Source organism: Pogona vitticeps, chromosome 9, assembly GCF_051106095.1.
Source record: "Pogona vitticeps strain Pit_001003342236 chromosome 9, PviZW2.1, whole genome shotgun sequence".
In the NCBI taxonomy this organism is placed as follows: Eukaryota; Metazoa; Chordata; class Lepidosauria; order Squamata; family Agamidae; genus Pogona; species Pogona vitticeps.
This window is the reverse complement of record NC_135791.1, coordinates 25,925,036-25,951,539: the sequence shown is the minus strand read 5'-3', so window position 1 is coordinate 25,951,539 and position 26,504 is coordinate 25,925,036. Positions and strand designations below refer to the sequence as shown.

The 26,504-nt window shown below is 39.5% G+C and overlaps 1 protein-coding gene and 1 long non-coding RNA gene across 3 annotated transcripts in view; one reads left to right on the top strand and one right to left on the bottom strand.

The window, feature by feature from the left end:
• ARHGAP35 (Rho GTPase activating protein 35) overlaps positions 1 to 26,504 on the bottom strand; it is a 62,383-nt gene that overhangs the window by 29,920 nt on the left and 5,959 nt on the right. The window contains exons 1-2 of one of the 2 annotated variants that reach the window (XM_078380021.1): positions 8,899 to 25,015; positions 4,514 to 8,407 (exon numbers count right to left, since the gene is read on the bottom strand). In XM_078380021.1, coding sequence (XP_078236147.1) covers positions 4,514 to 8,206 — 3,693 coding nt within the window. In that variant the 5' untranslated portion in view covers positions 8,207 to 8,407; positions 8,899 to 25,015. Of the gene's footprint in view, positions 1 to 4,513; positions 8,408 to 8,898; positions 25,016 to 26,504 lie in introns of those variants that run through there. The other variant, XM_020787072.3, reaches the window with a different exon arrangement.
• Positions 13,199 to 25,430, top strand: LOC144584263 (uncharacterized). Its single transcript, XR_013538395.1, has 2 exons — positions 13,199 to 13,336; positions 24,937 to 25,430. It is a non-coding gene; the product is annotated as an uncharacterized LOC144584263 (long non-coding RNA).

Below are 26,504 nucleotides of genomic sequence, written 5' to 3'. Positions count from 1 at the left end.
TTTTCAAGCTCCTGGGAACCTTTGAAAGGGTCTGGAGATACAAATCTGAAGTATGCTGATGCAGGAGGAATGGAATTATCAGTCCCACCAGTCTACTCACTTATCTGGGCTGAAATTCCCTATTACCTGTAGTGACCAGGCAAGGAATACCAGCAGCTACATTAACACAACAGAAGCTAGTTGTATTTGATGAGAAGCAGATTCTTAACTCTACACATTCCAAGAAGAGAAACCTTTGGTAATAAGTGTAAAATACACTAAAAGAAGGCAGACAAATGCTCCTTTTACAATATGGAATCTTGTTAGTTAAATATTCTTCTATAGGTGAATGAATCAGATGTTGACAATATTCTGGGGTTTATTTGTTTCAGTATGTATTACTGAGCAGGTATCCTAGTAGTTAAGCAGGTGCTCCATCCTGCTTGTGCTTTGCAGAATTATCTGCTGATCAGTGAGGGGACAAGTGCTGGATTACAAAAAGCTTTAGTCAGGACCAGCAAGCCTCTTTAATTCCTTGCCTAGCACACAGACAAGGCTTTCATGGTGAACTCAGTTGTTGGTTTTAATGAGAGAATCAATGTAAGGATCAATGTTTACCAATAGCAATGTAGCTACTATAGACTTGTCACAACAATGACATAGACCAAGACCTGTCAGTTATTTTTTAAAAAGTGAGCTCTGATAACTACCTTAGCTATTAACCCAAGGAAATGTCGAAGTGACCCACTAGCACAGGCATTTCACAATCCATAATTAATCTATATTAAGAGCCAACACACATTACATTGGCATTTTCATTTACAATAGACTTAGACTATACGTTTATTCAGCTACTAAACATGCAGCCTGATAATGCAGATGAAAGAGAGATTTATCATTTTTTAAAAAAATCATTGTGACTGAAGCAAGTCAAAAGCCTTGATACAGGCATCTGAGAAGTGGACTGATGAAGTTCCAGGCAATAAAAATTTCAGCATCTCTGTGGCACAGATGCTTCTAAATTAAAGCTATTATATTGCCTAGCACAAACAGTGACTTTAGGGAGATGAATACACATAGGAAGAAAAAGGTATGCCGAAATATTGTTCTCCTATGCATGTACTTCAAAACACACTTCCTAATGGAGCAGAAGGAGAAGACAAGAGATTAGGAGAATATGGTTGCTTAACAAGTCTGTGGTCATTAAACCACACACAAAGCTTGAAGAATGAATTGTCAACTGAACTGCACTTAAACCAACAGGTTATCTCTGTTTCTATCTTTGTTCTTTGAGTGTAGTGATCATATTCATCACACTCTTTTAAACACCTAAGAATTCCAGGAAAAGTTGCTTTCCCAGCACTCTGGAAGGAATACAAGGTCCACTGTCTGGCCTGCAGCTACCTGCCCAAGACATCTCCAACACTATTCTAAGGAGATGTCAAGAAAATAATCTGCAGAATTTGGAAACTAATTTTACCAGTTTGCACCTTGAAGCCAGACAGTTATCTACTAAGTTGTTTCCTATGGTCAATCAGCTCCTTCAAAACAGCATTTCTTACAACATTCAGACTCCCATCCCCAATTTGCCAAAATCTTATTTCAGTAACCAAACTATATTCAATGAACTATTTTAGTTACTCAGCACAATCAGAAGTAACCCCAGGCTTCACATTTACAGAACACAGATATATACAAAATGAAACATATGTTGAGACTTCCTCCATCAAATGGCTGGTAACTTAAACATAATGTGACATGTCTTTTCTCCACCAGAAAGGGTTCATAGCAAGCCTGAAAATACATGGAAGAACTCTAAATTAGAAGGAACAAACCTGAACCCCAGAACATCTTTATTCAGCACTGTATGAGGTACAGAATTTGTGGCAAAGCAATTACTAGAATAGTGCTGGCATGTCATTTCAATGCAGACCATGTTTTCCTCACTTTAAGGAAGGCAGTAGCTTTTCTTTGCACAAGTGTAATTGTTCCAATCTCATGTAATTCTTTATTTTAACATGAAACTTGCCTGCTGGTAGACCTGTGTGGTCAGTGGATATAGCTACTGAAGCAATGAGCCACTCTAGGTGAAAAGCACAGCGTTTGTGCCCAGATGGGCAACTGCTGCTAAGATGATGAAGCTGCTTTGGCACATGCAGACATAAAAGATTAAGCACAGCATCAGATACAATGAAAGCCACTGCAATCTTTAATGTCCCTGTAAGTACAGGCAACAGACATATTTAATGCACCAATTGCTACATTATGAGCTCCAGAGAATATTAATGTCACTAACTCTTTTTGTTTAATTGATATGCAATTTTAGGAAGTGGGATGACAAAAAGTATTCCAGCTCTGTTTCATTTGTTTTATTCCTTAAGAGTACAGCTTTTCTCCATTTTTCCCTGTCAAGGAAGTATCTGAGATGCCTTTACTGCACTTCCAAAACAATCTGCTATTAACAAAAACTTATATTTACTTATCTCCTCTTGCATCTAAGCTTTAATAACCACCTGGCAATATATGCTCCCTTTGCTGATTATGTTGCTGTTTAGCATCTTTCCCCTCCTCCCACTCCCTTAAATCTTCTCTGCCTTGGGTGAATTACAAGTTTTTGTTAATTTTCTGCTAATAAGCTAGCATGATAACAAACAACTTCCATGTATCTTAAAACTACTGAAGTATTTAGAGGGCTGGCTAATTTCCGCTTACTCATACCTTCCATTCAGTTCAAGTAAGTACCTTGACACAGAAGTAGCCCTCAAAAGTTTTACTGTCCTACACTGGAAGGGAGGAGTTAATGATATTTGTACCCTTTCTTGTTTGCTTTTCCACTGGAAAATCCAAGAAGCCATTGTGAGATTCAGGCCTGAGTATGATTTTCTAAAAATAGGCTTCAACACTCTCCTACTCTTTGCTTCCACTGTATAACACCATATGAAAAATTTTAAAGTAGAATAATATATCTTTCTCTTCCTACTTAAAAAAAAAACCTAAGCCATTATTCAGGCTTCCTCAAAAAGAGTTTTACCAATCCAGCCTGCCTTTGTGTTTTTTCTCTTCCAGGAACAGGGCTCTAATGCCAATGAAGAGAAGTATACCCTGCTGGCAAGGGGACAGCTGCTGCAAGTATGAAATCACCGCTGTTTTGCAAAGCAGTCACGACATTGTTCAAAGAGACAAAAGTCTTTGCATGAAAGAAATGAACTTACTTCTGTTCAGTAGCTTTTTGTTATGCAATGGAAAAGGCCCTTTACAAAAGCCCAGGTTAAGAAAACATCTGAGTGAGAACTAAATTTGAGAATAGATGACAATTAAAACTTGTGAAAAATAGTTTTCTCCACAGATCTATTTAGAAGATTAAAATCTGCAGTTTCCTTGACTCATATGCACCTTTTAGATGGAACACTGTTTGTCACTCAGAATAATGAGGCTCTCAAATAGTTAATTTCAATACAAAGTTCACACTGCATACCAGATAACTGTCTTTCAAAATTCATTTTGCTTAAAGACTAGCTGCTTTTTGTTCCTGATTTGCTTCTGGAAACTAGAATTTTTTAAAAAAGGAACAAAGAAAAACAATTTATAATCTTTCTCTGAAGCACATTTCCCATAATTACAGTGGTGCCTCGCTAGACAGTTACCCCGCATGATAGTTTTTTCACTAGACATTGACTTTTTGTGATCACTACAGCGATTCGCAAAATAGTGATTCCTATGGGGGAATTTTGCTGGACAGTGTTTGGTCCCTGCTTCGCAAACCAATTTTCGCTAGACAATGATTTTGACAGCTCCCTCCAAGCTCGCAAAATGGGTGTTTTCGGGACCTAAGCTTCGCAGGACAGCTATTTAAACAGATGATCAGCAGTTCGCAAAGCGGCTTTCCTATGGCCGATCTTCGCTAGACAACAATGATTCTTCCCCATTGGAACACACTAAACAGGTTTCAATGCATTCCAATGGGGAAATGCTTTTCGCTAGACGATGATTTCACTAAACAGCAATTTCAGTGGAACAGATTATCATCGTCTAGTGAGGTACCACTGTATTTGAAAACACATCAAGTCTATCATCTGAACAGAGATAGTAACTAGCAGTAACCATCTGAACATATGAAAAGAAGGGTAGGGTGAAAATACTGAAGTCGCCTGGAAGGAATATTTTGCTGTCCTTTGCTATTTTACTTCTGACAACTACTCAGATGCTGATATTACAGAAAAAAGAAGGGAGCTGTTCACATCTCACACAGGTACGAAGCGAGGTATCCAAAACTTTCATAAAACACACCTGTCCCAAAATTATTTCCAGTTCCTATTCTTCTTCACAGAATAGGTAGTCAAGCAACTGGACTTGCTATTACAAACACACAGAATAATAACTATCCCGCAGTTACTTATTTGAGACTTATCCCTCTGCCTCCATATCTGACTCTCACATGCATACTAAAATTGTTTAATTCGGGTATTAATCTGAAACAAAAGTCTGCAAAACAATTGACCTTGAAATTTAGAACACACCAATATCATCCAGTTACCTTGGTTGTCCTCCTCAAGCTACGCAAGATGTTCCTTTTCCTTGGATCTTCATCAGTAGTCTCATATGGAATTACAGCATTATCTCCCTTATAACCTTGGGATGTCTGGTCTTCCTCTTTCTTCCTAATAGGTCCCAACTCATCATCACTTCCTACACTGAAACTGGTCCTAAAACTAGCAAATCTCCCAAGCCTCGTGCATCGTGTACGATACAACACAGGCTTACTCATGATAGACACCTTTCGACCACGTTCTAAGGAACTAGTGTCCATTTCACTGTCCGACCCATTGCCGCTACCATTGGACTGTGTTTTATTTATGTTACGAATAGTGATGATTTTGCCTTGGGTGCTGTCATGAGGCACTGAGTAGATGTTTTCTTCCTCACTCCTTGGTTTCACTACTGCATCCATAGGTTCTGCATAATCAGAAGGGTCAAAGCCATCTGTAGGAGGCCAACTACTAGAAGACACAGACTTCCTCTGTCCATCCCTATGTCCTTGATCCAAATACGAGAGATCCCCCTTTGTAATATCAAAATGGACAGGGGGCTTTGGTTTCACTGGCGGAGGTACTTTGTTGTTCAATTTGCTTTCAAAAGTGCTCATAACAGAAAAGACAGAAAGACCATCATTCCCCTCCAGTTCCATTGAGAGCTTTGAAAGATCTTTGGACAGGCTGGGCATGGATGTGTCCTCTCTGAAAGGACTGAAGGTTGGTGGCTCAGTATCTTCTTCAGAATCCTGAAGGTTTGAATTGCAAAGAGGTGACCCAGCCCGGGGAGAATTGAACACTTCTTCTGTTGTACTGCAAGCTTCAGCGGCATTATCATACATGTGGGTGGCTTCAATTATATTTTTTCTCTCAATCACATCTTTGAAAAATGGGTGAAAAATCTCTAGTTTATGTTGAGGGTGACTACATGGGATAGTTGTAAATTTTCCCTCAATATCCTGGGCAATCTCCTCTCCCTCGCTTAACTGTTCTCTACTCAAATCATTATCTAGAACATCTATTGAGCCATCAGTGAGTGCCACTATTTGAACAGGGATAATGTCCTGCACTTCGCTAAGAAAGGCACGTAATATAGCTAAAGATGCTTTACGCTTAGCAGAATAAAACAAAATATAACCATGTACTAACCAGCTTTTTCTAATACTAAACGAGGAATGATATGAAAGCAAAGACAGTTCTATGCGCCTCTTGTGTGGTCCTATAGGATATTCAAGTAATACTGAATTACTGTTTCCACAATGGGAAGGCCTGCAGGTTTGAGATTGGAGAATAGGGAGAAGGATATCGTCCGTATTAAAAGGATCTCCACATAACAAACAGATGACTATCCGAAGGTCAATATCAGCCAGATCTTTAATGCTTGCTGTTGAGCTCATAAGATTTAAGTTGCGCTTTGAATCTAGCAAGCCTTTCAGAACTTGACTTATTTGCTTTTCATTAATGTTACGCCCATATCCAATGCCAGCAGAAGCAGGGTCAAGGAAGACACATTGCAGTTTACTGGCAATTTGCTGTCCCTGCTGTATCAAGCTCTGCAGTGTCTCTCCACTGGTATCTCCTCTCTTGTTCACCAAAATTAGAGTCAGAGGAAGGTGAACTAAGTGGTTGTCCCTTCGGCCAAGAGTTGATTCTCTGCTCTTTTCAATACTCTCAACAACATAAGATAGAGATTCTTTAGAGTTATAAAGGCAGAGACAACCATGTGGCTGAAATGTTGGTGTCTGGAAAGAATTAACAGGAAGTCTGACATTACCCTCTATCGGTCTCAAGGATAGCTCATACATTTTTCCGTCTATCACATACTTGTCATCATTTGTGCAAAGAGCCCGAATCTCATTCGCTAGCTCACGTGCAAGTCCGTCTTTACCAAGAATTACCAGATTGATTCTATCTATATTGGAATCTGAAAGCAAGTTTTTCTGGTTGCGGTCAGATGGCCGTATAAATCTGGAACTTATCAAGTGCTCAATTTTAGCATCTATGCAAGCTGGACAGCTGGGACAGGTTTCCTTTGTTGGGTGATACACAAAATGAATATGTTTCAAGATGAGAGCATCTCGTTCAGCTTGCAACTTCTGCAACGCTTTAAATCTTTGCTCTTCACCCAACACATCCTGGATGACACCCATTTTTTCCTTGCTGGGTTTGGCATCAAGTTCTAGTTCGTAGAACAGTTCTGAGTATTCCAGAAGTAACTCCTGGAACTCCTCCTTGGCCTTCTCTATAATTTGCTTTTGATGTCTACTGTAAATATCCATGTAGACAGATTCTTCGAGCCACATATAAAAGTCCTCATTCATGATGAAACTACGAGCCTCTTCCCAAGGCTTTCCAGGGGTTATGAAAGGGGAGGTCTCCAAATTTTCTTTGAAGGCCCTTCTCATTTCTGCCCTTTTCCTTTCATTCCTCAGCTTGTCAAGATGGGCATCGTAAAGCTGCTGTGCAGGCAGGGTCTCCATCAGATCAAACGGAATGCGTTCATTCTCCATATTGTCTATATGGCTGGTGGCATCCCAGGGAGTCTCCTCAAGGACAACAAACCACTTCAGAAAATCTGGCTTACTCTCCAATAGCTTTTCCACTTTTATACAGCTCAAGTGGTTTATATCATCCAAGTCTGGAATGAGAGCATCGAAAGCAAGGGGCAAAGCAGCAAGATACATCTTCCTCCTGCGCTCTATATGCTCTTGTCTGAGGCGATGAATGTGTTGCAGGAACAGCTTCTTGGCTTTTGGCGTTCCTTCCAGATATACATAATCCTGATACTCTGGAGAGGACTGCATCTTTCGTTGGACGCTGGACCAAGTCTCATTGTGGTTTTTGACAATGCGGCTCACCAGCCACTCATACTTATCTTTCGCAGCAGCAATCTGTTGGCTCTGCTGCTTCAAAGCCTCAAAGTAAGGGATAATTTTAGTCTTGCCCCTGCTTTTGTCAATCAGCTGCACTAAAGTGCTGAAAGCCAAGTCAACATTCACATTGGATCTGGCGGATGTCTCTACCACCTGGAGGTTCTTCTTGCTTAAGGCAAAAGTGTGAGCATCTCTAATGTACCGCTCCACTCCTTCATCACACTTTGTGAGAACTACCACAGTGGGCTTTTTTGTTTTTGTGAGTTGATTGTACAGGTTTGAAACAAACTTGAGCTGATCATCAAAGTTCCTGTTCATACCCCTGCTGACATCAACACAGAGAAGAAAGCCATCTATCAGCAACTTCCCATCCGGCATCTGCTTCTGTTCAAAGTCCTGCTCCAGCCCGAGCTGATCAGTGCAAAAGTACATGAGCTTTTCAGCCGATGCAAGTTTGGTTGCAGCCGCTCTTTTGATGTAGGGTTGCAGGGCTGTGCTACGATGAGGCTGAAAGGTCTGGTCATCAATAAATTCAGTCTGTTCCACAACATGCATTTTACATTCCACACAGTCCTCCAAAGAACGAATGACTTCCCCCCAGTACAAGAAGTGATCATTGTTAACAACTCTTCCTCCAAAGTCACTGGTGCTGAGAACTGAAGTGTGGTCGAGGTGAAAGTCATCTGCCCTGGGCCGTACAAACCGATTGCACAGGCAGGATTTTCCAATGCCACACTGGCCCTTCTCTTTCTCTGTCCCAGACAACCCAACCACACTGATGTTGTAGGTGGGAATTCGGACATCTTGCTTCCTTGCCATCATCATCGTCCAAACATCCTGTTACACTTGGCTGCTTCCTGGAGTATTAGTGTCTGCTGTAGTTCCATACAATCCCAAAAATGGTTCAGTATGACTAAAAATCCAAGGGAAAGAATGCCAGTATAGTGAAGATGGTTCCCATGCTGCATGCACCAGCAATAACTCAGTTGTCAGTGATCTTCACGACTGGATAGATAGCATTTCCCCCTAGAAGAAAGAAAAAAGAAGCAATGTTAGGATGTTTGAAGTAGATGTATAGTTATACAGAAAGGTCTTTTTTACACAAATAACACAGCAAAAAGGTAGAAGCTAGGCTTTAACCCTTTTTTCAAATCAGATCCTCCAAGATTATTTTTAGGCTGCGTCTTTGAAGTAAGCAAAGGGACACCTGTTTTGTGCTGCTTTTATTACCCAACTGCTTGTAAAATGTAGGAAAACTGAACAGGATCTAAAGGCTGCACATGTGAGGGTGAGTCAGTTCCACTGACAATTTCCCTATCTCCTCCACATTCCCAGGAAACAAAACAGCCTACTGTTTCTGACAACAAACTAGAGTGCTGTGCTCTTTTTTCAATGGAACCAGCACAGCACTGACCAAGTTCTTTACCTCTCATGTAACCTTTGAAACACTATCTCAATAAGTAATTTACTCCTCTCCTCTCTGTTCACTGTGAAAGAAAGAAAGCATCCTAACTCACTCGTTAGACCCAAAAGCAAGCATTCCTAAAGCTGCTTGTGGGTGCTCTTGGTTCCAAGTAAGGCTGGAAAAGGAAAATGCTTGTATGCAGCTTTTAGGAAGTAGTTCTGTGTGACGGCTTCCAAGAAAACTCTCCCCCTTCTTAATGGAAAGAAAGAAGAAAGCCCCGCCTACATCGTCCACAATGCAGCCCTGTTTCAATACAGGGGCAACATCATGGAGACTGTATCTGAGATAAAGAAGTGCTCTATTAGCATTGTGCTGTGCAAATAAGTCCCACTGTTTGCCCCTTGTAGCTTCATCCTTGTTCTGTGGGGAAGGGGGAGGAGGAGGCAGGCCATGAGGATAGAAGAGTACAGATTGGAAAAGAAAGCAGAAAGATTCAAGCCACAAGGGAGGGTAGATAATTACCCCCCAGATCCTGTTTCTGAGGCTGAGCTACAACATCACCTTTTTCCTATCAGGAGTCCCGTCCATGACTTCAGTGGCCTCCTGATAGGCAGAAATTGACAAGTACAGATTCCCTGACAGAAGCATGTGGAACACTGCAGTTACTGAACATCCACATGATGGCAGTAAGGGCTGCTGGAGGCAAAGGAGCCCAGGTAGAGAAAGAACACATCATTAATTATTCTTACTGCTGCTCATACAGAGGCGTTCAGGTTTGAAGGCATTCACAAAGTGATTAAACTGTAGTCCTGCAGTCAAGCCTCGCCTTATCACCTGAGTTCCATCCCAATGAGCTTTGGTAGCCAGCTCAAGGTTGAGTCAACCCTCCATCCTTCAGAAGTTGGTAAAATGAGTAACCAGCTCATGGAGGGGGGGCAGTTCTTGTTTGTGTAACTGTGTTGTAAACCACCCAAAGAGTGTTCCTAGTATTATGGGATGGTATGTAAGTCAAAGCAACAACAACTTTCAGAACATCAAGGTTTATCACAAAAATGTATATTCTATATGTACAGTATATTTTGTCGCATGAGTTATATTCCACCCTGACCTCATCTGCTACCTTCAGTCCCACAGAAGTATGTAGTATTTTCAGTTATTAAATACACTATCTTTCACACGTACACACAAAACTCAAACTCACACTTTATTAGCATAGAAGACAATAGCTCCTCCAGTTTAATATAACACCTGCTGGAAAACCAATCAGCAATATTCTCAAAGTGTAAGAAACACTTCCTTGAGGGAAAAGAAACTGTATATAGCTCAGGCTTACAAAGATCGATCTGGTAATATCTTTTCTGCCTGTGGGTAATGTCAAGTGCCACAGACAGTGGATGCATCCAAGAGGAGAAAAGTCCACTTCTAGATCTCCTGAAGTAAAACTGTAATACCAGCTGACCAGACAGGCTAGTTTACAGAAGCAAGGAAGGATTCTTCTTCACCAGGCAACATATTACACCAATATGGCTTTAAGTAGGCCACTATGTATTTTATGCACTTTAATTTGACAGTGGTTACAGAGGTAACCAAGTGCTAAACATAATGGATAAGAAATCTTAAGTGTTTTGTCATGGGATCTTTGGGCAGTGACCACATTTTAACTTTACATCTACAACTTATAAACTCATTGCCACATGACTACAAAACACAGCTGAAATACTTCAGGTTGAAGATGCGTGGGAAATAAAAGATCCAGCCTAGAAAACAATGAGATGAGAAGAGAAGAGAAAAAAGAAAGCAAGTCACATAGTATACAGGCTGCAGTTACAGTAAATAAACTACCGCTATAAGCACACAGCAATTTCTTTTCCCAGCTTTAGAAAAATTTAATGTTTTCTGTATACATTGTTGTCAATGCAAAATGTTGTTGTTGTTTAGTCATTAAGTCGCGTCCGACTCTTCATAACCCCATGGACCAGAGCATGCCAGGCCCTCCTGTCTTCCACTGCCTCCCAGAGTTTGGTCAAATTCATATTGGCAGCTTCAATGACATTGTCCATCCATCTCGTCCTCTGTCATCCCCTTCTCCTCTTGCTTTCACACTTTCCCAACATCAGGGTCTTTTCCAGGGAGTCTTCTCTTCTCATGAGATGGCTAAATTATTCGCATGAGATGGCCAAAGTATTGGAGCCTCAGCTTCAGGATCTGTCCTTCCAGTGAGCACTCAGGGTTGATTTCCTTCAGAACGGATAGGTTTGCTCTCCTTCCAATCCAGGGCACTCTCAAGAGTTTCCTCCAATACCACAATTCAAAAGCATCAATTCTTTGGCGGTCAGCCTTCTTTATGGTCCCAGCTCTCACTTCCATACATCGCTACTGGAAAAACCATAGCTTTGACTATGCGGACCTTTGTCGGCAAGGTGATGTCTCTGCTTTTTAAGATGCTATCTAGGTTTGTCATCGCTTTTCTCCAAAGAAGCAGGTGTCTTTTAATTTTGTGGCTGCTGTCATCATCTGCAGTGATCATGAAGCCCAAGAAGGTAAAATCTGTCACTGCCTCCATATCTTCCCCTTCTATTTGCCAGGAGGTGATAGGACCAGTGGCCATGATCTTAGTTTTTTTATGTTGAGCTTCAGACCATTTTGGCGCTCTCCTCTTTCACCCTCATTAAGAGGTTCTTTAATTCCTCCTCACTTTCTGCCATCAGAGTGGTATCATCTGCATATCGGAGGTTGTTGATATTTCTTTCGGCAATCTTAATCCCGGCTTGGGATTCATCCAGTCTGCATATAAGTTAAATAAGCAGGGAGACAATATACGGCCTTGTAGTACTCCTTTCCCAATTTTGAACCAATCCATTGTTCCATATCCAATTCTAACTGTTGCTTCTTGTCCCACATATAGATTCCTCAGGAGATAGATAAGGTGGTCAGGCATTCCCATTTCTTTAAGAATTTGCCATAGTTTGCTGTGGTCCACACAGTCAAAGGCTTTTGTGTAGTCAATGAAGCAGAAGTAGATGTTTTTCTGGAACTCTCTGGCTTTCTCCATAACCCAGCGCATGTTAGCAATTTGGTCTCTAGCAATGCAAAATGCACATCAAAATTACATTTGCTTTTCATTTAAAGGTCAAGAATAGAACCTAATGTTTCCTTTCACTGGGAGGATTATGTCTCCATGAATGGATAAGCTCAGTCTAACAGGATCACAAAAATTAAAAGTGTGAAAAAAAACCAAGGAAGTTCTTACTAAACATTATTCTGGTACATTATTTTAAATTTAGAAGCAACCAGAAAACTGATTCAAGCATACCAATTCTGCAATATGCTAAGCATACTTAAATATCCCACACTTTCTGTCTCCTTTTTTAAATTCAGGCTAAAACTGGGAATGCTATTTTAAGGGTGGAGGAACTGGCACCCAGAAGACATTGCTGGCCTTCATAGTTACAACATGCCTGCTGTCAGAGAATGTGGACTTTGATTCTACAGCCAGAATAAATTGTCCTTTGCCCTGATGGCAGAATAATGCAGTTTAACTAGTTCTCCAGTTGTAAAGAATTGCAGAAGACAAAAGCTTGCTGTAAGCTTGAATATGCTATTGTGTGCACAAGTTAGCAGGGGAAAAAATGGAACATTTGATCTTAACTGTATTCAAGTTTTCTAAGAGGCAGGTTTAAAAAAAATCAGCTGAGTCACCAAATTAAGCATTGGAATACTACAAACAAAGGGAAAAAAGGGAAGAGGAAGCTTTTACAGGGTTCTGTGAACCGGTATGTTCTGAAGAGAAGTGTTTTCCTTCACATATCCAAAAGCTTCCCATCCCCCATACAAATCTGGCTGCTCTGTTGTATCACTTGTTGCCCTTACAAGTTATGCTCATCAGCCAGAACTCTTGGAACACTGCTTGCATTCCCCAAGCGCTCAACAGAAGGTGTCAGGACAAATGACACACACATCAGCAACTGCTAGATAGCTCAGTGATTTAGTTATCTCACTGAGGAGCCAGAGATTGGAAATTTGATTCCCCACTGTGCCTCCCTGAGAGGTCATCCCTTCCAGCTCTGCAGTTCTAAGATTATTATAAAGACTTAGGAACTTGCTTCACTATGGAGGGGGTGGCTTATGTAGACTTTGCATTCAAAAACATGGGCCCAGAGGTCCGCAGTTTAAGTTTTGCAACTCCTTGTTCAAAGACTGCAATGCAATATTCAGACTTCACATAGAAAGTTCTCTGACACAGAGTGAGACTACAGTACTGGTCCATCTGACCCAGTATTATCAATTTTGACAGACAGCAGCCCTCCAGAAATTGAGGCATAGTTCCTTCCTAGCCCTAGCTGATTGCCTCTGGCACAGACCCAAACCTGCTTAGCTTCTGATACTTGATGAGAGCAGTGTGTTCAGGGCAGTACACTGGCACTACAGCAGTGGACTGGAGTGGAGATGCTCCAAAACACTAGAGATAGAGTACAGAGTTGGCAAAGATGCTGAAACTGATCTGTTTTCACATGAAGATAGGAAAAGATCCTTAGCAACTTGGCAAACAGGTAGGATCATACTCTATACTATTAGATGGTTTCAACTCTTGGTAACAATCAAAAGCAAGTCAGACATGACAGAAAGCAATAAACACCTGTATGAAAAAGAGTGGGGCTTCTTATATTAGAAAGAGAATTGAAGGCCACCACAAGAAACCAGAAAAGGGGATATACAGAAATGGCTGAGGAGAGGAGCCTCAGGATATGTTCCAAAAGTTTTTTAAAAAGATGTGGGAGATTTTATTTAACAAAAACATATGTAACTAATTGATGATACAGCTAAACAAGGCAAGAGCTCTGATCTGGAAAACTGCCAGGTAAACAAACTTTATCAAGTAGCTTACTTTAGAGAATTAAACCTTTCTGGACAATGAATTTCATTGCCACTGAAATATTTGTTTAAAAAAAGTTTAGTGGCATCTGCTAAAACATTTAAGTGAGCCTAATGAAACCCTATGGCTTTGGGACATCTTACCACATGCTATTTGTCTGACTGAACTTGGCTTCTGTACTTCTAAGAGTGAAACTACGGATATGAGACTGAGTCAGCATATTTCCTACTAAGTAATTTCTTAAAAACACAAACAAAAGAAAACTGCAAGTGGTAAAGATAAAGTGTCTCAACATGTAACCAGCTCTCTCATTCTTCCATTTCCTTAACAAAGATTTTACCCAGCTGCTTTAAGAACTGCAATCTGCTGTTCACTCTATTCCCACCAAATTATGAGAAAAATATTAATTCAGAAATATCATATCAGTATTTGAAAGCCATGTACCCAAGAGCAAGCCAGAATAAGCAGTCCTACAATGTTAGCCCTCTGCCCCAGAGATGCCACTGCATTGGGTGAATGAGACATTTTTGTACCAATGGCAATGTAATATCCTTAAAACATGTAATTTACTCAGTTGTAAGTCACTTGATCGTGGCTAATTTGAAAGTTAATTTGATTAATCTTTGCACATCAGTGGAAACTGTTTTGAAGAAGAAGGGAAAAGAACACTTTGTTTTAAAGGTGTAACTGTCACATGTGTACCATTTTAGATGAGGAATCTCTTCCTGAAAGGGGGGATGCAACTTCTAAAATAGCACCAGGATCTGCATTTTTCAGAACTTCCTATATTAAAAATAACCAATATTTAAAAATGTCTACTTCTGAAATACACAATCAAGAAGGCTTTGAAGCAAAAAGGTTTTTTGGCAATTAACATTTATCCCCTGGGCAGGTTGCCAAACCAAGCCTGTAGCTGTAAGGTACTAAACACAAATATATGGGGCAGTCTCCCAATAGTGTGTAACAATTTATGAATAGAAGCAGAAAGGAAAACCAATACTTCTCAGCACAAAAGACTAGTTAGCTGAACAACACAGAACTAGAGCCAACCCTAGTTAATCCTCCATAAGAACTATAACCTTTTATTATCATGTTTTTTTGGTGGATACAAGTAATACTCCCCTGCTGCATGCAATTCAGGAAAGAATTCTCTCCTTGTTTGCTGAATAGCATTCTGATGCAAAATTAAACACATCCCAGCTGAGTGCTTTCTTTAAACATAGGATAAATTACCTAATTTGAAGGGAAGTTGTTGCCGCAAACAACATTTACACTATTAGTAGTTAATGTTAACTTTCAGGATGGTGTGATGTAGTGTTCAAAACTACACACTGATGAAAATCACTTTTAACAATGCAAACTCCAAATGACCCTGAAGCATAGCAGCACAAGGGGTGCCACTTCAGTCCAGTGAATATACTGTATGTGTAACAATGGGAAAAGGATTTCCTCACAGTGTCATAAATTTTCTCACTACACCAGAGTGGCTCAAGTGTAGAAAATCTCTGAAATGGGTCATTTGTATCTTTGGAAAGGCTGATTTAAGCTTTTAACCATCTGGATCTGAGACGTTTAATCTCAGGCAACAGATGGGCTATTCTTAGATGTAAGGTGTACATGAGCTTCCAGGCCATGTACACCAATTTCCAGTCACCCAGTATCTGGATGCTCTGCAAACTTACTGATAGAAGAATTAAAACTCATGGGTACAACTCAAAGAGGCCCTACTACTCCATGACCACTCTTTGCCCTTGAAGTAAAAATAAAACATATATTTAAAAAATCTTACACCAACAAGAACCCCCAAAAGAAAAGGGGGTAATCTGTTAAATGCATTGCAAAACTAGTAACTTGCCCCCACCCCCAAGCAGAGGGGAAACAGGAATTCTCCTTTTTCTGGTTCAATGAAAAACTATGCAAATTCCCATGCAAAATATCCCATGGATAAAATAAGGCTTTCTGAGACAGAAAGATATCTGTGCCTCTACTCAAGCACTTCTACAGTTGTTACCTACTTCTACTACTGTTATATCATTGTATCAAAAACTGCTCTAGAGCAGTGGTTCTCAACCTTGGGCAACCCAGGTGTGGATCGCAATTCCCAGAATTCTTCACCATCAGCTGCGGTGGCTCGGGTTTCTGGGAGCTGCAATCCAGGAACACCTGGGTGACCCAAGGTTAGGAACCACTGCACCAGAGGCTCCCTGGACCACATTTAACACATGGTACAGCAATAGGAAATGGATTGATAGTCCTCATCCAGAGTTATCACACTGCTTTTTAGATCCTGCCTAGAAAATTAGTACCTATGTGGCAGAAATTGTGATAATGACCATGAGGATTTCTAAAATATTTGTATTATTTTATTTAGGTCTCAGAGTACTTTTCTTCCCAGAAAGAAGGACAAAAGTTTCACTCTTACTCAACTCTCATTTAGTTCAATCAACAGGCACATACATATCCAAACATTTTTTGCTAACACAAAATTTATTCAAAGGATTCAGAACTCAGACAACATTTTGTGGAAAGCATTATAAAATCTGTGCAAGGCAAAGATTAAAGTACATATGCTATTTAAAAACACATCATGCACAGAATGCTATATAAATGCCACTTGCTTGACGTGCAAGAGCTTCTAAGATCTGAAAAAGGAGTTGCTATCATTTTTCCATAGAAATGACCAGAATGCTCCATTCTAACACTTAATTTAGACATTCATAGTATTACCTTCTCCAGGAGAAAGAAAAAAAGTACCTTTGCTTTGAACCTGGGGAATTTCTAAAGTATTCCCAAATAAGGTGCCTATCTGTTAATATGCATAATCAGGAGCACGGGGGGGGGGGGGGTTGAGGCATCCATAAATCAATGGTTGTTGTGGGCTTTTCAGGCTCTTTGGCCGTGTTCTGAAGGTTGTTCTTCCTAACGTTTTGCCAGTCTCTGTGGCTTGCATCTTCAAAGGACAGAAGTCCAGAAACTGACTCCTGTCCTCTGAAGATGTCGGCCACAGAGACTGGCAAAATGTTAGGAAAAACAACCTTGAGAACCCAGCCAAAGAGCCCAAAAAACCCTCAACAACCATCAGATCCTGACCGTGAAAGCCTTTGAGAATACATCCATAAATCACTAATGCCTTTAAAAAATCAAGTCTGATGGCTGACTTCTACAGAAAAATGGTTCCATTTTACCTGGGACCTAAAGTCTGCATGCAATGTTATACCAAAGCATATAAATATACATTTACCTTAAGAACATTTCACATACAGTACACGTTAAATAAGACATAGTAAGGATCTCTCTCTACAAGTAGTATAAATTAAACCTGACCATCCCTCTTATCTTCAGATTTACTATTTATTTATTAAAAGTATTTTCACCCCATCTTTCTCTTTAGAAAAGGGCCCAAGGCGGCTGCACTGCCTTTCCTGGCTAAGCCAAAGAACTGTATTTTGAATGGTTTTTGTAAAGCAACAAAGGATAATTTCTGCTACCTTTGTATTTTAGAGTGCTAGACTAGCAGATACAAAGCAGTCTGATTGCTTTGTTATTCAAGCAACAAAGCTCCACATTGTTGCCAGCAGTTAATTAAAAGCAATACTGTACATGAAACAGAATGGGGGCAAATATCTATTCTATCCATGTTTTACAATTTCCCCACCTATAATGGGGATTTCCCAAATATGGCCAAGTCTTGTGAAATCCATGTTCTGATCTTTAAAAACAAGGCAGCCTCCAGAATTCCTTTGTTTTTTCAACAGATATAACTCAAACCCATCATATCAGCCACCCTTGAAAGTCTAGAGAATGTCAGAAAATCTGGAAGACTTTTTAACCACAGATGAAGGAAACAGAAAAATTACTCTACTGTCCTTTTATGGATTGATGTTATTTTCCCCTTTCCATCCTTTTTTAAAAAACAAAACACTATGAATAATTCATACACTTGCCTTCTCATATTCTTAAATATGTATTTAGATAAAATAAGCACAGTGTGTTTCATCTGCACCAGTTAATTAAAAGTACAGAGGTTAAGCGCATATTTTGAAAAGACAGAATAAATGGGCCAAAGCTTTCTACCTGTTTTGATATTTTTAGCTGCTGGTGTCTAAAACTTTCCTATTCAAGAAGAACATACTTTTGCTAAGGAGGCATCTGAACATATAGCAATGTCACACCTTTATGTTAACAGTAGGATAAATCTGTTTCCAATCTTTTAAGAGCTATTTTTACTAATAAGGCTTTTCGTGTCTTTTTGTATCACCAAATAAGAATGTTAAGAATTCCCATTGTACAGCTTGGGCATATCTCAATGCCAATTAAGATGCAGAGGCACACGCACTGAGTTCTGAGGTTCGTTATCGCCCTCTACTCCTCAATTCTTTTCACTCTGCTTAACTACTTAGTGTGCAAGGCACTGCTACAAGGGAACATCTATTCATTTTAACCAAGCTTATTTCAACTCCCTAAATAGTACTCTACAGAACTACAGGGACAACCATTTTCTCTCCATGATTAGCAAGTAATGCTATACTGTACTTTTGGTCAGTTATGCCTTGCAGTGCTACTGTTCAGCGGAGTATAAAAACAACAAGGCCTTATGCTTTTTACAATAGGAAAAACTGTGCAAGAACTGCCTACAAAGTCAAGCACATCTGTCACTAGCAACTGAAATCCTACTTTTTGCACTAACATGGAAGCAATAAGGGAAAACAAAGAACCAGCTATGGTCCTATTATTCGTACACCTTATTATTCCAAATACATTCTTAAGGGGGAAATGGGACCTAAATCTTTAAGAATCAAATAAAGAATGTGAGGTACTGTAATTTTAATAGCCTGCTTAAGCATTGCTAACACTGTGATATCAGAACACTTTGAAGCATCTAACAGCTCAGATGGTGGAAGACTTGGAAGGCAGCCGAAAAGCCTTGTCTCTCTTCCCAGCTGCGTCATTAAATCTGACAAATGCTGGGGGGGGGGGGGGGGGAGAGAAGGAACTCCAGCTAAACAGAATGTCAGGGCATCACAACCTGCCTTCTCTATTTCTAAGGGTACAGTATTTTTACTGGACAAAGAGGTTTTCCAAAAGACAGGTAAGCATATTGTAGAAAAGAACTGCTTAAGATATTTCTAATTATAATCAAGCAGTTAACAGCTAGAATTCACCCTCTAAAATGGCAGGTGTAGATTCAAGCATTTGAGTTGAAGATGGTGTAGCCACTGAGAAATGCTTCCTCCACAAACCCCAGAGACATTTGATGTCAGAGAGACTGAAAATCAAGATGATCTGAAGAAGACTGAGAACTAAAACTGCTAGCAACTCAACTAACAAGAAGCAGATATTTTTCTTACGAACTAAAATTTTTCAGAAGTGTTCTGTATCCAAACTTTAAGGGAGGGGGGCAAAAAACACTACTACCAAACCAAAGAAAGCATCCCATAAGCAGTGTTTTCAAACCCAGAAGCCTTGGGCTTTCAACATATTATTAAAGGACATTTATGAAATCATATAAGTATTGGTCTCTGGATCAACAGCACAATTTATTTATTTATTTATTTATTTATTTATTTATTTATTTATTTATTTATTTACTTACTTACTTACTTACTTACTTACTTACTTACTTACTTACTTACTTACTTACTTACTTACTTTTCTACCCCGCCTCGCCCCCCAGACAGTGTCTACTCGGGGCGGCTTCTCAGAGGAGGTTCTCAGAACAACAGATACGGTATAAGTGCCATTTCAATGTAGAATAGTTTTAAATGGACACATAGTCTTTTTTTAGATCCCATCTACTGTATCCTGAAGCACTTTAGGTCAATTTTAAATTTTCTGTACATGTCTAACTGTTAAGAAGTTCTAACAGTTCTAACACAAACCCCCTGCTAAATACAGTGGTGCCTCGCATAGCGACGATAATCGGTGCAGCAAAAATAGCTGGAAAGCGATTTCGTCGCTATGCGATATTTAAAAGCCCATAGGAATGCATTGAAACCCCTTCAATGCGTTCCTATGGGCTTCAGACTCACCTTTAAGCGAAAATCCTCCATACAGCAGCCATTTTTGCTGCCTGGTAAGCGAGGAATCTGTCCCAGAAAACAGTGGGCGGCCATTTTTTTAACCCAGTGGCCATTTTGGAACCGCCGATCAGCTGTTAAAAAAATCATCACTTTGCGATGATTGGTAAGCGAAACAGGGTACCGATCATCGCAAAGCGATTTTTCCCCATAGGGAACATCGCAAAGCGATCACAAAAGCAATCGCAAAAAGTTAATCACTATGCGATTTCATCGTTAAACAGGGCGCCCGTTAAGCGAGGCACCACTGTATCTGGTGTTATGAACCAAAGTGTCTATTATGAGAATTTAGATCTACAGCAGATTGCCAACCTTAGGTAACTCTGGTGTTCTTGGACTGCAATTCCCAGAAGCTTTCACAACCCACTGTGCTGGTCAGGGTTTCTGGGAGTTGCAGTCCATGAATACCTGGGTTACCCAACGTTCCAAACCACTGGTCTACAATATCCTCCCATGAATGTTTCAGTATAATGGAATAAGAGTAGTGAAGATCAAACATCTCAGATGACTACTAAAGCTTAAAAAAAGAGAAAGGTTTTGCACAGCTACACAGTATGTCTGAAGAAGAAACACAAATCATATAGAAGCATTGTCACTGAATCTAGAACACAACTAGGCTTTGGTGAATTTTCTAGATAAATTTGAGAAGGAGGAGAAAGGCATTATCAGAAAATTCTGCCCACCTGTCCTTAGTATTTGAACATGTCATCTAATGCAACAATTCCCAATCTTGGCTTCCCAGATGTTATTGGACTACCACTCACAGAAACCTTGGCCATCACAGCTAATGGTGAAGGCTTCTGAGAGTTTTAGTTGGAAACCACTGATCAACTGGATGAAAATGTTTGAATCTCTCCAGAGGCAGACACTAATGAGAAGGATCAAATATGATCTATACAAGAACATAAGGTAGAATACATATTATAAATAAAAACAAAAGGAAAAGATTGATCCTTATCATTCAGTATTCCACCCTGAATTTTAAAATAGAATGCATATATCAGAATCACTGGAACTGAAAAGAATGCAACAAAATCAAATTATTTTTTTCAAAGGGATAAGCAGTGAACCTGTATCAAACTGCCAAGCACAAAGGCAGTTTTGGAGTAGACAAGATTTTAGATGATCTGATTTTTAAGTAGGGGCTATTTCAAATTTTAACACAAAGAACTAAGCCTATGGTTTTTAGTGGCCTATGGGTTAATTTTTCTACAAGTACATCATCATTATTCACTTCGTCTCACTTCTAACACACATGTATTTGAACAAGCCAAAAATGTCATAGTCAAAAAAGCATACCAAAGATATAAAACATGTTACAGAGCTCTATTACCAGTGCATATAACAGTATCAGAATGTTTATTCCTGTGAGATACCCTAAAACCTGTAAGCTCTGTAAGGATTTACACTGTGAATAAATGTGAGGGCATTCTTCAGTACACAGGATCTCTGAATCTCTTTGAATATCAAATCAGTTTCATTCTATGCATACACTGAGGAAAAAGCATGGTGGAGAATTGGTTTTGCATCAGGTAGCCCCACCTTTCCCCTTCTTTGCCTAAAGATTATAGATACAGTAAATACATGTGGTTCCAAACTACAGCATTTAGGACTACTAAATCAGATTAAAGATTCAATGGTTTGTGCTAGAGATGAGGATATTCATATTTATATACGAATACCCCCACATAGCTAGAGTTAATGAGGGTCCGGACCATCCAGTCACACATCCTCCACCACCAACAGCCCCCCTCTATCTTCCAATCACTCTGGAGCCCCCAGTCAGCTGGCCACTCCTGGCAGAAGGAGGGAAGACAAGTCTCCCTATCAAGCTGACGAGTAGCTAGGCAACCGGGTGCTCCAGAGCAATTGGAAGAAAGAGCAGTGGCAGACACTGAGTGGATGGTCCAGCCCGTTAACTCCAGCTGTGCTGGATGAATATCCCCATCTCTAGTTTGGGCCTATATGCTTTGGGATCTAGATACATATGCCTCCAGGCAAGCCTACATGTAGGAACTACTAGAATGGGGCAAGCTAGTGAAGATCCTCCAAAATGCATCCACTCAATCGTCTGCACACACCCAATATAAACCAACAACCATTCGGATTAAAGGAACAGTACAGGCCATGTTACCCTAAACCAAATCTCCTGAATCGCAAATGGAACTTTTCCCTAAATTTAATAGCCTCCTTAAAGTGAGAAAAAGCTTGGTATGAGTAACAAGCATCTTTTCAGTCTGAAAATATTAACAGTGTACTATGCTACTGCTGTACTGAACACACTTTACCTCCAAAAAAAGTAATTTGTCTAACATATAAACACGATTTTGCACTGAAATTCACTCACCAAAGAGGTAACAGATTTGTTCAATATCATATATTCATAACAACAAAAATCTGAAAAGAGTGAAACTCAACATCTCTATATATGCCTTACTTCATCCTTAAAATGAGGCATACAAATTGTAATAAATAGCCTGCAAGGACATATCACAAATGTCCTGGGAACTGGCAAAGAAAGTTTCAAGAATTATTTCTGTACTGTACTAGGCTTAGAAAAGAGTGGCTCCCTCCTCTAGGAGTGTCTTTGCTTTCCATGCGGAACATAAAGAATAGAACACTATCCATCTCATTCATTCACTCACCTGCAAATTTGATTGCCTATGTCTAATAAGCTAGTGCTTAAATACAAGACTGTCTTAATTTTCCAACATCTGTCATGTGAAGGGTGAATAAAAATCACTGGTTTTTTTTAAGTTAAGCCCCAATTTAAACAAAAATTCAATTTTTATTCAACTTGTCAAAAAATCTGATTTTTAAAATTTAAATTGTGATTTAAATCAAATCCACCCATGTGCCATTCCTTACAGTGCTTATCTTTTACTAACATAACTTCTAATTTACGTCTTCTTCAAATGTATAAATAGAAGAATGAGAAGTAGGAAACATGCAAACCTCTTCCACCTTATGTCTCCAATTCACATCATACATTGTTCTTAATGAGATCAAAATACAAAAATACGTAGATTAAAAGCACTTGTGATGACTTCCATCCAGCTGCAAATGCAAGACAGTCATGTCACTGGTTAGATATAAGTTAGACTGGCTCCAGCTCAGCAAGAAAAGATTCCTCTTGCTGCACAGGCAAGCACGACAGCCAGTTCCCGTCTCCCACTGACAAGCTCTGAGCACACACACATTATACTATACACCATATTTCATAATGTGGCACAACATCAATCCTAAGAGGGAAGAGACAGACAAGAATATCTCACAGCACTAACCAAATAGTAAATCTCCCCATTCAAATTAGCAATGTCAGTACAGTAGTCCATCCAGAGAAGCCCTACCCACTATTTACTAGAAACAGGGGACGGATACTTGTGCTAGATAAGGCTGCAGTAAATACCAGACAAGCTGAGAAAGCATAGGAGAGAATTCCAGCTTCTTTCAAAATTAAACATGGCTCTGCAAAACCAGTAGCTTTTAGAAGCAGATTAGTATCTAAAGAATGAGTTAAATACTCATCTAATTGTTTCAGCCACTCTTCAGATGTAAAAACAGAAAAACATAGTTTTCAGGAATGAAAAAAAAGACATCTTCATATTTTATTAGGTGCCCCCACCCCTCAGAAAAATTAAACAGACTCATTTTCAGAAAGCCAGGATTTGACAGAGATTGATGATAAACTAGTATGATGAAGGCATGCACATAGTGTAAGAGTCAGGAGTGTGACTTCTATGCCAGGTCTACACAAAGATATCTCCACTAGATTTTATGTAATAAAACTGTACCAATATGTCTGCCACATTCTTCATTGTAGAGAAGACATTGAAAAAACCAACTGCCATGACACAGAATACTGAAGAACACCTGCTGGATCAGATGAGATCATGTTTAGGGCAGTTAGGATGCTGTATACACTAAATGGCACAAGTAGATTTCACTTTATAAGTCTACATTTACTAGAAGATGATGTAATCAAAACTTCTGCCACCCCCACTACAAGTATTAACAGCTAACAGAAGACAATATTTTAAGAACAAAACTGGAAGACTGCAAACAAAGTTTATACTATTCTACAAGATTACTGACCAGTTTTCATATCACTAAAAAAGTTTTCCAATGATGGAAGGGTGTGTCGTTTTTCATATAAACCAAGCATTTTGAGGTATGAACTCTATGTACAGCAATCACATAGCATACTAGGCTATAGAATACCATTCTCATATCAAGATAATGTACTCTGTACATAGGGACAGCAGAATATCATTGTCTTATTGGGGTAATATATTTTGTACATGGCCCATATGGGGCTACATAATGGTCAGTCTTAAAACTAGACTACTAGATCTACCGAGCATAAACTGGGTACTATTTGCATCATACAAGCAATCTTTTAACCCCATCCAGGCTACACTTTAGGCAGCATTTGTATGTCACAGCTACTAGCTATGGCAGGCTTAAAGAGGACAAAATTATACAGCAGGTTTAACACTGGCTGTTACTTAATAATAGGTTGTATAAAACCTTCATATTCAGAATCTGGGGACAACCATGCCCTGCTTGTGAGGCATCTACAGGAACTGAGACTGTCCATTTTAGAAACAGGGCACTGAGCTACATGGAACTTTTGGCCCAATCCAAGGTAGCAGCTCTTCCTGAACAGCTGCTATTCAAAACCACACATTAGTAAACAATAGCAATATCGGCCTGGGGGAGGGGGGTATACAAACGCTTCATTTCATTAAATTTCCTTCAACTATGTATTTGTGTCCTTTTGTTAACATAGCCTGCATCTTCTTTGGGGAGGGGGACTGAAAAAAAATTAAATGAATACCTTCCAGGCCATTAAATAACAGTAATGTAACAGTAACGATATTACATCACCCAAAAATAACCTCTGATGTGAAGCTTATGCCCTTATTCCAGCCTTATTATATCAGTTTAATTATCACCTAGCATTTACCAGCTCCTATAAAAATCCTTATCTAGAAATAAAAATCATCTACTCTTTGATAGCATATTGAGAATTGAAGACCCCAGGTATTTTGAGGAAATGCAATAAAAAACACAGCACATTTTTCTTCAAAATGACTGCAATTGCAACCCTCAAAATTGATACTAGGACCATGAGAGAATCTTGACAAATATCTAACAATTTAATGACTTCTTTTCATTTCCGTTTCTTATCTTTCAGTTTTTCTACCACAGCAATCCTCAAATTTCCCTCACACCAGAGCAGCAGAAGACAGATCAGAATCTATTGTTAGATCTTCATGTGGTCACCAAATGTGACTGGTGTTACAAGGAGCAACAGAAAGGCTATTTCCCCGCCTTCAAAAGTTGGTTGCATAGCTTGGTTAGGAAACGAGGAGTGAATATTTGTATGACAGAACTACAAGCTCAGTTTTGTGAAAAGAATTTCCTGAATGTAGCATGTGCTCACAGGCAAACTTGTTCTTTAAATTCTTAAAGTGCATCCCTCTTCCCTGTCACTATTTAATGTCTGGCATGAATCTCAGAGTTCTACTTTAAAAAAAAGTAAATACCACAAATCTGAAGTCTTTTCACACTTCCCCTATACCTCTAAGAGCCCAGTAACGAAAGTACGTAAAAATTGTGGATATGTTTCTTTAAATCAAATCAGGGTTATTAATGTGAATTACATTAAATCATGCTCTTAAAAATAAACTGATTTATTTTGCCTAACTTTCTACATAATACAAAGACTGAGATCCAGTTGGGTACTTGTGCTGCAACCAAGGAAGAGGGTTGCCCTGCTGGCCCTGGAAGCACCCATAACAAGACTTTCTTCCCACACTCCGTATCTCTTGTGCCACTAAAATACGGCTCTGGAACAGATACTAAGGGATCACAGAGGCTGCTGTGGGGGTACAGGAGGTCTTAAATCCACTCTGCAGCACTAATACATAATCAGGCCCTGCCCAAAAGTACTGCCTTGTTTTTTCAGAGACTTCAGACTGGCAACTCTTCTTCTAAACAAGGGGAATCTTCCCCCACTCCCCCCTTTTTGGAGTTAAAATCTTTAAAAAAAGGGAGCCTCAGCCACTCTTCCCTCCCATTTTCCATTTCTGAGGGCTGGTGCCCCCTGCAAGTACCCATGGCAGAAAACTGGTCCTATATATATAGGGAGGGAAGAGCCTGAACTGAAAATTTGCCAGTGAGTTTCTAAGTGCATAGTCAACAACAACTTTCACATGGACTCTAATACAGTACTGCACATACCAAAATTCAAAAACAACTGGAAACAACAGTGCCAAAATTCTTGCCTAAACTAGTAATCCAAATGCTAAGCCACTTCTGACATTTGTTATATACACCTAAAACATGCTACTTTGTATCATTCTAATTCCCAATACTTACAAATATGCTCTCAATATTGAACATCTTGTACACATTTTGCCACATATTTAACAACATATAAACACAGAAGCAAATGCAACAAAAGCTTACTTAATCAAAGCAACTGTGATAATCCAACAGGTGCCATTTATGTTTTTTATCACACAAGGCAAGAGACAAGCTATCTGTCAGCATACAAAGACAATCCTATGCCAGAATAACTGAAGAAACTGCAAGCTAGGGACTTTTTGATAAACACATAAGAATTCCATTTTAAACAAAGGTGAGGAGACTGTGTAAAAATCAAGATATTTCAAGTAATCACATTAAAATCACTTAAGAGGATACTTAATGCTGAAAATATCACAGTATTCTTCATAAAGAATGTAATATTGGGATTAC